Source organism: Hyla sarda, chromosome 2 (assembly GCF_029499605.1).
Source record: "Hyla sarda isolate aHylSar1 chromosome 2, aHylSar1.hap1, whole genome shotgun sequence".
NCBI classification, from domain to species: domain Eukaryota; kingdom Metazoa; phylum Chordata; class Amphibia; order Anura; family Hylidae; genus Hyla; species Hyla sarda.
This window is the reverse complement of record NC_079190.1, coordinates 6582438-6595795: the sequence shown is the minus strand read 5'-3', so window position 1 is coordinate 6595795 and position 13358 is coordinate 6582438. Positions and strand designations below refer to the sequence as shown.

The following is a 13358-nucleotide window of genomic DNA, read 5'->3' as shown; positions in this document are numbered from 1 at the left end:
TCCAGGAAAAAACTTTTTTTATATATATATATCAACTGGCTCCAGAAAGTTAAACAGATTTGTAAATTACTTCTATTGAAAAATCTTAATCCTTTCAGTACTTATGAGCTTCTGAAGTTAAGGTTGTTCTTTTCTGTCTAAATCCTCTGATGACACCTGTCTTGGGAAACGCCCAGTTTAGAAGAGGTTTGCTATGGGGATTTGCTTCTAAACTGGGTGTTTCCCGAGACACGTATCATAAGAGAGCACTTAGACAGAAAAGAACAACCTTAACTAAGCTCATAAGTACTGAAAGGATTAAGATTTTTTTTATAGAAGTAATTTACAAATGTGTTTAACTTTCTGGAGCCAGTTGATATATATAAAAAGTTTTTTCCTGGATAACCCCTTTAATGTTTCTGACTAGGCCTAAACTTCCTTACTAGACCTTGCAGGACAGACTCCGACTCTGGTTTACCAAGAAGAAACAGAATACAGAGACACCCTCACATTTCTTCATTTAGACCAGACTAAACTGGTTTGGTTCCAGCCCTCAGGCCTTCTACAAGTTTTCAGTAGCACAAACTAGCTCTGACCCTACCAGCCCCGAGATGTACAGAGACGAGTGAGAGATCGGCTATCCTGAGGCCTGGGGAAAGGCCTATTACTCCCAATGTAGAATAGTGAGTGAACTATTGGGGCAAAAGAGACCATAAGAACCTAGAGACTTATTCCTTCCCCTCTATGACAAAGTGTTAGTGTGGTGTCCCAGCACCAAAGGTCTATCCTGTGGCTTCGCACTTCTTTGGGCAGACCACAGGTTTTGGGCCCACCGTGGGACTGATTTGTTTCTATTGTGTTTCAGCACTTTACCAAAAGTTTTATATATTTTCATTGGTATCATGCTATATGTTATTTCTATTCTTGTTATTTATATATGTTTTGTACCTTTAAGAGAGGAGCTGTGTAAACCTTATGTGACCCTGCCTGCCAATGGGAACCCCTAAATTCTTGGTCATATAGTGTAGTGGGGGGAGGAGTTTCCCCAGTCCAGTGCTAGTCACTGAGATGAGTCTGAGCACCGGCGTGGTAAAGGTTTGAGGTGTAGAGAAGCTCTAAGGGAAGGCCCAGATTAAATCTACTTTATCCGGTCATTCTGCAAGGATCAGCCGCACATAGGAAATTCAAGCCTGACGGGGAAAGCTACAGCACCTTGACAGAACCCTGTATCTACCTGTATCAATCTTCAATCCTTTCTAAAGTCAGTTTCTGCTCAGTAAAGACAGTCATCCATAACCTGACATTGGTGTGTTCCTGTACTCCTCGTATCTGGCCCAGGAGAAGCTGTCTCTACCTCGGACCATGTATAGGATAACGGTGCCCTGGCGTCACGAAGTGATAAGGTATTTCCCTACACATTACATTAGCATCACATTAGCACCATGTTATGTGAGGATCCAGCTTCTTCAGTTAAAGTTACCATTTAATTATTGGGACTATGGGACTATGTTAGCCACTTTGGGACTTGGGGCCGTACTCCTGTATTGCGTTTATTTGAGGGGCATGATGGACACATGGAAGCCATGGGTCGAATAGAGGCCATGAGGACCCACTGAGTAGCCGCGCAGAAACCAATCTGATCTGTGGCACCTTTTGAGATTCAGTATGTCGAGATCTCTCGTCTGGGTTCATTGATCGCTAAGTCGGTGAGCAGTGGCGGCGGCCGGCACTGCCGAGTGATGCCCCTGATGTCACACCAGCTTCTGCTTCTGTCACACAAGCTTCTGAAGTTAAGGTTGTTCTTTTCTGTCCAAGTGCTCTCTGATGACACGTGTCTCAGGAAACGCCCAGTTTAGAAGAGGTTTGCTATGGGAATTTGCTTCTAAACTGGGCGATTCCCGAGACACGTGTCATCAGAGAACACTTAGACAGAAAAGAACAACCTTAACTTCAGAAGCTCAAAAGTACTGAAAGGATTAAGATTTTTTAATAGAAGTAATTTACAAATCTGTTTAACATTCTGGAACCAGTTGATATATATATATATAAAAAAAAAAAGGTTTTGCCTGGATAACCCCTTTAAGGTTATGAATATTATGATTATTATTTGTTATTATTATTACTATTATTATTATTCAGTAGTGTTTAGTAGTTTACATTTGTGGGGTTGTTATTATAGTGGTGTGTTTGGTGAGAATGTGGCTGGAGCAGGAAATACTTTGATGGACATTTAAGGACTTATATGGACTCATTACATGTATGTATTGTATGTTGTTTGTATTATTGTTATGGTGTTGTTTATAATTATGGTAATTTTTTATATTTTTAATAAAAGATCTACAGGAGGGAATAAAATGGCTAAGAGGGTAAGCAATGATGTGGCACAGGGGGAGATAAAGGGGCGGTTGAAATGGTATGGGCAGATCAAGATGGGGAGGACATGGCACGTGGGAGGATAAAGAGGGGTAACATGGCACAGGGGGTGATAATGGGGGAAATGAAATGGCACGGGGGGATCAAGGAGGGGGGGAATGATGTGGCACAGGGGGGATTTAAGGGGGAGGAATTAAGTGGCTTTGGGGGGATCAAGAGGGGCAATGAAGTGGCACAAGGGTTGAATGAAATAGCATAGGGAGTGATGAAGGGGGATGAAATGGCACGGGGGGGGGGGGGGGGGGGGGGGTTCTAGAAGCCAGATTTCTAATACTGGATTCCGGTATAACCTTGTGTGTCGTAGGATGTGCCATAGGCGGTACGGCACGGAGTGTGTCCCCAAGCTAAAAAGGATGTCACCGACGCGACAAGTCTGGTAAGAAAAGTTACCTTATCTAATCACAATGTTCGGCAGAATTCTTCATTAAACCTGATACAGCTAGATACAATTTATTTCTATTACACCGAACGTTCTCCGACCAGATATTAACCATTTAGAGCAGGTGAATAAAATATATTGTGATACAAACTGGATGGAAATAACTAGGAGTGAGATAGAACGTTACGTTATCTATAGATATGGGAGTAGAACGTCTTCGGAGACTCCTGGTCTGATGCGGAAACGTTAATGAGCAATTACTGAATTATCCCAATAGTTTCCACCATCTCTCCAAGGAACAAACCTGACGCCCGACCTGTATAAAAGAGCAGAGTGATTCTATTATATACGATCTGACAGAAGAGCCTGACGGGCAGTGTGACGGGCAGCAGGTAGGTCACCATATGCCCCTATGGTCACCGCTGAACTACAACTCCAAGTATGTTTTATGTAATTGTATTCAGTGCATACAATCCTCTAAGCCAATGTTTTCAAACCAGCATGCCTCCAGCTGTTGCAAAACTACAACCCCCAGCATGCCCGGACAGCCTTCGGCTGTCCGGGCATGCTAGGAGTTGTAGTTTTGCAACAGCTGGAGGCAAGCTAGTTGGGAGACACACTTTTGAGTCATACATATCAGCAGCACAAATCTCTCTTATTTTTTCTGCATGTTACAATGTATCAGTCAATGTATCAAATTTTTTCGCTCCACGTCAACAATCGACACCGAAGACCGCTACAACAGAGAGGAATGATCCACGTGATAAGACAGTGTAGGCCGCAATGTTTTTGGCCCCAAAGGTTTCGAGGTTATCCAGGAATAGAAAAAAACAGAGCTAATTTCTTTAAAAAAAAAAAAAAAAACAGCTCTCCGTCTGTCTCCAGGTTGGGTGTGGTTCTGCAGCTCGGTTCCATTGAAGTATAGTGGGGCAAAAAAGTATTTAGTCAGCCACCAATTGGGCCAGTTCTCCCACTTAAAAAGATGAGAGGCTGTAATTTCCATCATAGGTTATAACCTCAACTATGAGAGACAGAATAAGAAAAAAATCCATAAAATCACATGTCTAATTTCTTTTTAAATGTAATTGCACATTATGGTGGAAAATAAGTATTTGGTCAATAACAAAAGTTCATCTCAATACTGTTATATCCCCTTTGTTGGCAATGACAGAGGTCACATGTTTTCTGTCTTCACAAGGTTTTCACACACTGCTGCTGGTATTTTGGCCCATTCCTCCATGCAGATCTCCTCTAGAGCAGTGATGTTTTGGGGCTGTCGCTGGGCAACACAGACTTTCAACTCCCTCGAAAGGTTTTCTATGGGGTTGAGATCTGGAGACTGGCTAGGCCACGCCAGGACCTTGAAATGCTTCTTACAAAGCCACTCCTTCATTGCCCGGGCGGTGTGTTTGGGATCATTGTCATGCTGAAAGACCCAGCCACATTTCATCTTCAATTCCCTTGCTGATGGAAGGAGGTTTTCACTCAAAATCTCACGATACATGGCCCCATTCATTCTTTCCTTTACATGGATCAGTCTTCCTGGTCCCTTTGCTGAAAAACAGCCCCAAAGCATGATGTTTCCACCCCCATGCTTCACAGTAGGTATGGTGTTCTTTGGATGCAACTCAGCATTCTTTCTCCTTCAAACAAGACGCGTTGAGTTTTTACCAAAAAGTTCTACTTTGGTTTCATCTGAACACATGAAATTCTCCCAATCCTCTTCTGGATCATCCAAATGCTCTCTAACAAACTTCAGACGGGCCCAGACATGTACTGGCTTAAGCAGGGGGACACGTCTGGCACTGCATGATTTGAGTCCCTGGCGGCATATTTTGTTACTGATGGTAGCCTTTGTTACTTTGGTCCCAGCTCTCTTCATGTCATTCACTAGGTCCCCCCGTGTGGCTCTGGGATTTTTGCTCACCACGGGGTGAGATCTTGCGTGGAGCCCCAGATCGAGGGAGATTATCAGTGGTCTTGTATGTCTTCCATTTTCTAATAATTGCTCCCACAGTTGATTTCTTCACACCAAGCTGCTTGCCTATTGCAGATTCAGTCTTCCCAGCCTGGTTCAGGTCTACAATTTTGTTTCTGGTGTCCTTCGACAGCTTTTTGGTCTTGGCCATAGTGGAGTTTGGAGTGTGACTGTTTGAGGTTGTGCACAGGTGTCTTTTATACTGATAACAAGTTTAAACAGGAGCCATTAATACAGGTAACGAGTGAAGGATAGAGGAGACTTAAAGAAGAAATTACAGGTCTGTGAGAGCCAGAAATCTTGCTTGTTTGTAGGTGACCAAATACTTATTTTCCAAAATAATGTGCCAATAAATTCTGAAAAAATCTGACAATGTGATTTTATGTATTATTTTTCTCATCCGTCCCTCATAGTTGAGGTTATAACCTATGATTGAAATTCAGCCTCTCATCTTTTTAAGTGGGAGAACGTGCACAATTGGTGGCTGACTAAATACTTTTTTGCCCCACTGTAAATGGAGCCAAGTTGTAATACCACACACAACCTGGGGACAGAGGTGGAGCTGTTTTTGAAAGAAATTAGCTCTGCTTTATTATTCCTGGATAAACCCCTTTGATGTTATCCCCAAATGCTTCACGATTTTGATGCTTCCATTAACCCCTTCCATTCAATGCCTTAATATCCAAGCAATTTTCTTTCTTTATTGGGCTTTTTTTTTTCTGTCAGTATGACCAAATTAGAGCTTGTTTTTTTTCTCACTTTTTCTTCTTTTCTTTTCTCTCTTTCTTTCTTTCCTTTTTATTTTATTTATTTATTTTATTTGAGGGGTATATTGAATTTTCTAATGTCACCACTCTAGGGCTTATATAGGATGTCTTTTCTAAATTCTTTCTTTTACAGGTGGGAAAAATGTGATTTTGTTATGACTTTTTTGTATTTTAAACTTTTAAACATATCTATGCTCTCAGGGTGAGTACAATTACAGTAATACCAAATATATATATATACATGTGATGAGCTGGGATTTAATGGCTTGTTGTAGTGTTGTAATGTGGGGAGCAGTGACAGTCAGTAGATAATTTGTGACGCCAGGGTAGTGTAACCCCCCCCTAAACTTCAAGGTGAAGCGGTCCTCCTGGGCCAAGCACTGAGGCAATGAACACTTCAGACGCAGGGTTACGGAAAACTGCCTTTATTGAGGATTTATGGACAGATGTTACAGTCCTTCGCAACATAGAGCAGAACAGGAGGAATGCAGAGGAAATCAAGAAATCATTGAGCCTGCTGAGACTTGTAGTGTACTACACTTACTTACAACTTGATTTGACTGGAGTTAGTTACTTGGAGAGACTGTTACTTGTTACTGGAGACAACTAAAGCTGACTTGGGTTCTGCAGAGCATTCCATTAAGTTTCCTACCGCCGGGGTCTTGGACTAGACCTTTGGCCCTCACTGACGTTATCCTGGACTTGGGTTATGGGGCCCGTCAACACATCAGCTCAAACTCCCCACATCTAGGAATAACTGACTCGTCCTGTGTGGGGGACACCTGCAGATAGCGTTGCTGCATGTCTTCTGACTTTCTTCGGACTCCATTGTTTCCCTGCAGCACTCCTCTCACTCCTTCTCTACACTTCTACCTCCTCTCCTCACCCTCTCACCTAACTCTCCTGACCCCTCCCTGTCTGGACTAGTTAAGGCAGCAGGCAGGGGCTCCCATTGGGCACAATGATCACTTGACCTCCTCTGCATTGCTCACGCTTAAAGGCACATTGACATTTAATAAACCTAGCATAACTTATATAGCAGAAATCATCATCCAGTAAGACATAAAGTAAAATATCATGGCATCTGGAGTTGTGGGCCGGGAACAGACATTCTTAAGGCACCTGAGGCAGCATTTACCTGACAGGACCATATTCTGTACTGGGACACTACACACACACATACACACACAATATATATATATATATATTTATTTAGTCTAGTTACATATAAATGTCACTTACCAGTGTTTGGTGGCTGGCATCAAATTGCTCTGTCTTTCTTCTCCCTGGAAGTTCATTTTCTGCAGCCCACAAAATAAGTGATGTCTCGGACCTTTCCCAACTTGCTGTGCAGCCCAAGACAATACATTACAAGTCAGATAATGAAAGGGGGCTTGGCTTTTTCCTCTGTGGTGTGGGAAGCCGGCCCCTGATGACGTTACTGGCTCACATTCGTCATCATGCAGATCCACAGCTTGTGTGTCAGATTGTGCTGTGCTGCAATGGGTGGGGCGACCGATGTGTGGAAGGACAATAAGGGACCTCCGACCTTAAAACAAAGGATCCTGGGGATTGTAGTCTAAGGGAGACTATGGAAACAGGAATTAGCTAGTTCTCAAAAACAAGCAAGCAGCATGATGGTGGACACAGGACATGGCCATTTACCACCAACACAAGCACAGATCCTTGGTAAGCATGTCCATTACTGTATGACACTTAAAAGAAAACAGTCAGCCTGTTTACCCACATTAAACCCAATACACTGGTTTATCGTCTGGGTGAACAGGAGTCCAAAGAGGGGTCACTTATTTTAATATGAGATATGTCCCTCTGCTGAATTCAGTGAATCGCATGCAGGGGGTGGGGCTTCACCAGCTCTATTTACATATTCATTATCTGTGACTGCACATCCTAGTAAAGTGGAGTCACAGACAATTAATATGTAAATTGAGCTGACAAAGCCCTGCCCCATGCGCGTGATTCACAGAATTTAGCAGAGGATCTTCTGAGGGACATATCTCAGGACCTACTGAACATATTAAAGTAAGTGACCCCTCGGACTCCTGTTCACCCAACAGAATGAACTAAGCACGTTCTCTTGTGGCTTTGGAGACAGACTCAGTCATCAGTGCGGAAAGCAGGGAGAGAAGCGCTTAGCCGCATGCTTCTCTCCACACGCGTTGTAGAAATTGGTCAGGGTCTAAACACTCACACCTAGACCGATCAAATCTTTTGACATGTCTCTAGGACAGTGTTTCCCAACCAGTCTGCCTCCAGTGCTTGCAAAACTACCAATCCTAGCATGCCCAGACAGCCAAATACCTAACCAAAATAGTGTACTGGAGAGCCGCGGAAGCTATGGTGTTGCCTAGAGGCTATGGCAGCCTTTTCCTCCAGATGGTAAATGTGGATCATTTTGCTCAATGGTTGGACAAGTTTGGGATCTCAAGAGTGGAGAAGGAGAAGTATCAAAAGTTCATCTCCGGCCAATAAGAAAGGTGGCTTGTCTTGTTATTCGTATGTTCCGAAGGTCTACGAAGATGTTGATTGGCTGGTCCGGGGCCATGGCCTTCATAGATTTGTTATATGACTGCTCATACGGTGGAAGAGTGGGGCAAGACCCCCAAGTGTGGATGAATGAACTCCAAAACATTAAGCACCAGCATGTGTTAGGGTATTACCAAGAAATTATCTTAAATGTATTAAACTTTTCTAGTTTCTGACTTAGCTTGTAGTGGCTGTGGTGAAGCTGTAACCAATCCCCTCTGTTGCATCTTTATCCATTCAGATCTCATCTTACATCCGCACCCTGCTAGTCCTGGGTATTTAAAGAGTACCTGTCATGATCTTGATAAATTTGATAATCTTCCCAGTTCACTGCCCCCATCATGATAAACCACCCCCGGCCTTTATTTTTTATTGTTTGTTAGTTTTCTACCTTGATATTGCTCTGTATTTTCTGCTCAATCTCAGTCACATTCACAGACTGGGAAGGGGGTGTTCCCCAGCAGGCGTGACATCATCTGAAGCCATACAGGGAGAAGTTCCTCCCTCACTCTGTTACACACTGCCCAGAACAGTTCAGTGTGAGATGAGCTATGATTGGCTAAAGCTGCACAGACCGCCCTCAGTATTTCCTGATTTTGGACTTCTGCCAAGCCAGCAGAAGTCCAACGTCTGTGCAAGAGATGGGGGAAAATGTGCTCTGGACAAGTAGGGGGACACCAAGTGGTAGCTTTTTTAAAACACAAATAAAACATAGAAAACTTCCTTTTTTTTAAACAAAGTACATTTGAAAGATGTTTTACTTACCACGAGGAGTGCAGTAGCAAAAATTTGTTTTAATAACAGTGTCTATTTAAGTCTGCCTGGTTCCTGGTTCATTTACATGTTGCTTGTAAAAGAAATAACTTCTGAAGCTAGCGTTATCTGTATTCTCTATTCTGACTGACTTTGGCTGTGTTTTCTGGTTAACCCTTTGCTTATTGATTCAGCATTTCTTTAGTCCTTTTGGTTCTGACCTCAGCTTGTTCACTCTGTATTAATTTGTGTGTTTATATACCATTGCTACCCCTGACTGTTTACTGTGTTTTTGTAGCTTGCCCTTTTGACTTGACGTCCCAGCACTTAAAGTAGGAAGGGACTGTCTTCATTGGTTGTGGATGTGTCGCTTAGGGAAGATACACAATAGGCAGGGACAGGGGCTGTGGATGAGCAATATAGACTCTTTTCAGAGGCGTTTCTTTGACCATAGAGTATAAGGAGGAGAAACATTTCTTTGGGTAGTAGGTATTGGTCAGAAGCTTTTCCACTAAGGTTAGGATCACAGGTAGTGCATCCTAAGCGGATTTGATGCTGCGGATGTGCTACTGACCCTCTTGTTGTGCCCTGCTTTGTCTGCTCGTGAGCAACAATCCTCCCCTATGAGCAGACACACAATTATCTGTGAGTCACATGCACATTGTACTCATAGACATCGCGGTCCCTCTCGGCCTAGCTCAGGGAGCTGGGTGAGGGACCGCCATGTTTGTGAGTACACTGCGCATCCGCGCGTGACACTGTTCTAATGAAGTAACTGAAGAAACCTGGAATATTGGGGGTTATTGGGGACTGGGTTGGGGAACACTCTAGCATACAGAAAAATCCATATTGTCACATATGGACAAGGAATCAGTGAAGCCCTGCACTTATCCACAGCCCCTGTCCCTGTCTATTTCATATCCGCCCTAGGAGACACATCCACAACCCATGAAGACGGTCCCTTCCTAATTTACAGTGCTGGGACGTCAAGTCACAATGGCAAACTACAAAAACACAGTAAAGGGTGAGAGGAAACAGTCAGGGGTAGCAACGGTATACAAACTAATACATACATCGCAGCCTCTCTAGGCCTAGCTCAGGGAGCAGGGTGAGCGACCACTATGCACGCAACTCGCAGATCACTGTGTGTCTGCTAGTAGCGCGAACAGCTGTTGACGAGCAGACAAAGCAGGGCACATGGGCACAGCAGGAGGCACACTCCAGGGATGGTCAGTAACGCATCCGCAGCGTCAATCTACCCTAAAAGGATAAGCTAGAAAAAAGAGAATGATGAATAATCCAGAGGGTCTTGGTTTAAATCCACTTCATAAATGGCCAAGAGACTAGTAGCACTGGTTCCAGTCCTGAATCTTTTCTGGATGATTGGTTAGGGGGGAAAATTCACCAAGGTGGTCCATCTGGGAGGATGGCAAAGCAAAATGGAAGCATATTGGCTTAAACTGGAACCCCTATCAGGACCTTATTTAGAGGGGCTAGATCAGTGGTCTCAAACTGTGGCCCTTCAGATTTTGCAAAACTTAAACTCCCAGCATGCCCGGACAGCCAACAGCTGTGAGTGGAAGTTTTGCAACGTCCGTAGGGCCACAGTTTGAGACCACTGAGTTAGATTATATTGAGTTTTGCAAGGAAGTTCTATGAATCAACGATTTCAATGAGGACATTTTGGGTGGCACTAGTTGAAAATAGAGATCCATGTGCTCAACGTTCCGAAAAACTAGAGTCAAGCTCTGTATGCGGCCCTGTGGTTCTTGTGAAGGGCACCAGGTGTGGGGAAACAAGTGAGTAGGGTAAGAAAAAGGTGGAGTCAGTTCAGTTGTTTCTGTAGTCCCCACAAGATCCTGGTTTTTAGTATCACAAAGAAGTGATGGGAGACCGTAAAGGGGTAATCCACTGGAAAAAAATTTTTTTCTATTAAAGAAATCTTAATCCTTAAAGTACTTAGAGGCTTTTGTATGCTCCACAGGATGTTCTTTTCTTTTTGAATTTCCTTCCTGTTTGACCACAGTGCTCTCTGCTGACACCTCTGTCCAGAGCAGGAGAGGTTTGCTATGGGGATTTGCTCCTACTCTGGACAGTGCAGAGAGCACTGTGGTGCTTCGGTGCTCCAGCGTTCTGAACATTGATTGTGATGTCTAAAAAGTGGTGATTTTGTGGTGAAACGATTGATGTCATTACAAAGTACAATTGGTGTTGCAAAATTGTCTGTAGGTACAAAATTAAAAGTGTTCAGATTTTTAGAAGGTGAAGTGGAAAATAAGAGAGTGCAAAAATGAAAAAAGAAACTGCTGTCCTTAAGGGGTTAAAGACATTTTATAATATGGTTGTTTACAAAATTTTGAATATTTAATAAAGAAAACGACTCCTGAAAATCTGCTTACTATGGGTCCCCATACCTACTGGGACATTAACCAGTCCTGCAGAAGCATCAGCTTGTCCATGAGTAATGGACAAGATGTACCAATCACCTCCCACCACCACCAGGGACGGACACGACCCCTTTCCCTGAGAGGACTTCTAATACTGTGGGCTAGTGAAAATAAATATTTTTATAATAAATATAGGTGATAGAGGCATAAAATTTTTTTGTGGGATCTGACGGGTAAGTTTTAACTGCTATTGCTCAGCAGCCCTAATTACCTCTTTCCTTGCTGGACCAATGCATAGTGCTCAACCCGGCAAGATTTTACAGCAAAACAGCAATCTATACAGATCGCTGCTTTACTGTGACAAAAGAGATGACTTGTCCGAACCGAACACTTTCCGAAAGCAGAGCTTTCAAAAAAAAAAACTCAACTAATTATAATGTATCTGAATAATTTTCTGGACTTTTTATAGGTTGATTTAGTTGAATATATTTTATTTCTTATAGATACCGAAGAAGAACATGGCCAATGAATCAGTTTTTGAGTTTGTCCTGGTTGGGTTTCCTGGTCTTCCTGAGAAATATCACATTGGCTTTGGGATTCTTATTTTCCTAATCTATTATCTGTCATTATGTGCAAACCTCACTGTCATCCTGTTGATCTTCCTTAAAAAACATTTACACCAACCGATGTATATTATAATCTTAAACCTGGCCTTCTCCGACCTTTTGTTCGACACCTCGACTTTACCAAACATCATTGCCAAGTATTGGTTTGGAGCTGGATCCATGACCTTCGCGGGATGTTTCCTACAGATGACCATCGTTCATACCCTGAATTCTCTTGACTCCTTTATCATCACATTCATGGCCATTGACCGCTATGTTGCCATTTGTAAGCCCCTCCGGTATCACGCCATTGTTAGTAACAGATTTATTAGAATCAGTCTGGTAGTGTTATACGTGTTAGCTCTGGTGATTGGATTTACTGTCCTGTATCTGATGCTTGGTCTACCTTACATTGGTTCAAATAAAGTAAATAACCTATTCTGCTCTATGGGAGCTGTTATCGGCACAACCTACGTTGATCCGGCTCCGACTCATTTGAAAGGTTACTATATGAGCTTTGCCGTTCACGTGAGCCCGTTTTTTTTTATCATTGTCTCCTATTGTGTCATAATCACAAATATCTGTTCTTCAATAAAGTCCAGCAACTGGAATAAAGCCTTCTACACCTGCATGACCCACTGGTTCGTCATCGTGATCTACTACGTCCCACGGATGATTGTTTACACCTTTGAACAGATACAAAAGCCGCAGGTGGACGTTTACATCTCTCTTATATGTCTGTACACCTTCGTGCCTCATTCAACTAGTCCCATCATATTCTGTCTCAGAAATGAGGAAATTAAAAGAACGTTGAAATCAATATTAAAGAGAGAAAACAATTTTTAATTACAAATAAAGAATATTAGTAAAGAAAGACTAGCCTACAATGTTATAATTGTGGGTACCTAAACTGTCTCCTCAGAAATGAACAAACTTGGGGCTAAGTGATCCATTATATGTCAAAAGAACCCATTAGGAGTAGAGTGGATCTGTTATATGTTAATGGAACCCATCGTGAGTCAATGGGATTCATTATAAGTGGATGGAACCCATTATGAGTCAATGGGATCCATAAGAAGTCAATGGAACTCACTTGATGGACTCTGGTCTTTTTTCAACCTTATGACCTATGTTAGTATGTTAGTCAATATAAGTCAATATAATTTATCAAAAAATGTATCGAAACCCATTATGAGTCAATTGGATCCATTATAAGTCAATTGATCCTATTAGAAGTCAATGGATCAATTATAAGTTAATGAACTTATGAGTCATTATGAGTCAATGGGATCCATAAGAAGTCAATGGAGTTTATTAAAAGTCAATAGGACCCATCAAAAATGTATCGAAACGCATTATGAGTCAAGTGGATCCCTTAGAAGTCAATGGAATCCATTTGGAGTCAATTGGATCAATTAGAAGTCAATGGAACCCATTAGGAGTCAATTGGATCCATTAGAAGTCAATGGAACCCATTAGGAGTCAATTTGATCCATTATAAGTCAATGGAACTCATTTTGAGTCAATGGG

The 13358-nt window shown here is 42.4% G+C and overlaps 1 protein-coding gene across 1 annotated transcript; it reads left to right on the top strand.

Moving 5' to 3' along the window:
• Positions 1-3542: 3542 nt before the first annotated feature.
• On the top strand, positions 3543-12674 carry LOC130356527 (olfactory receptor 1500-like). Its single transcript, XM_056558204.1, has 2 exons — positions 3543-3551; positions 11736-12674. The coding sequence occupies exons 1-2, from the start codon at positions 3543-3545 to the stop codon at positions 12672-12674; spliced, it is 948 nt and encodes a 315-aa protein (XP_056414179.1).
• The last annotated feature ends 684 nt before the right edge of the window (positions 12675-13358 follow it).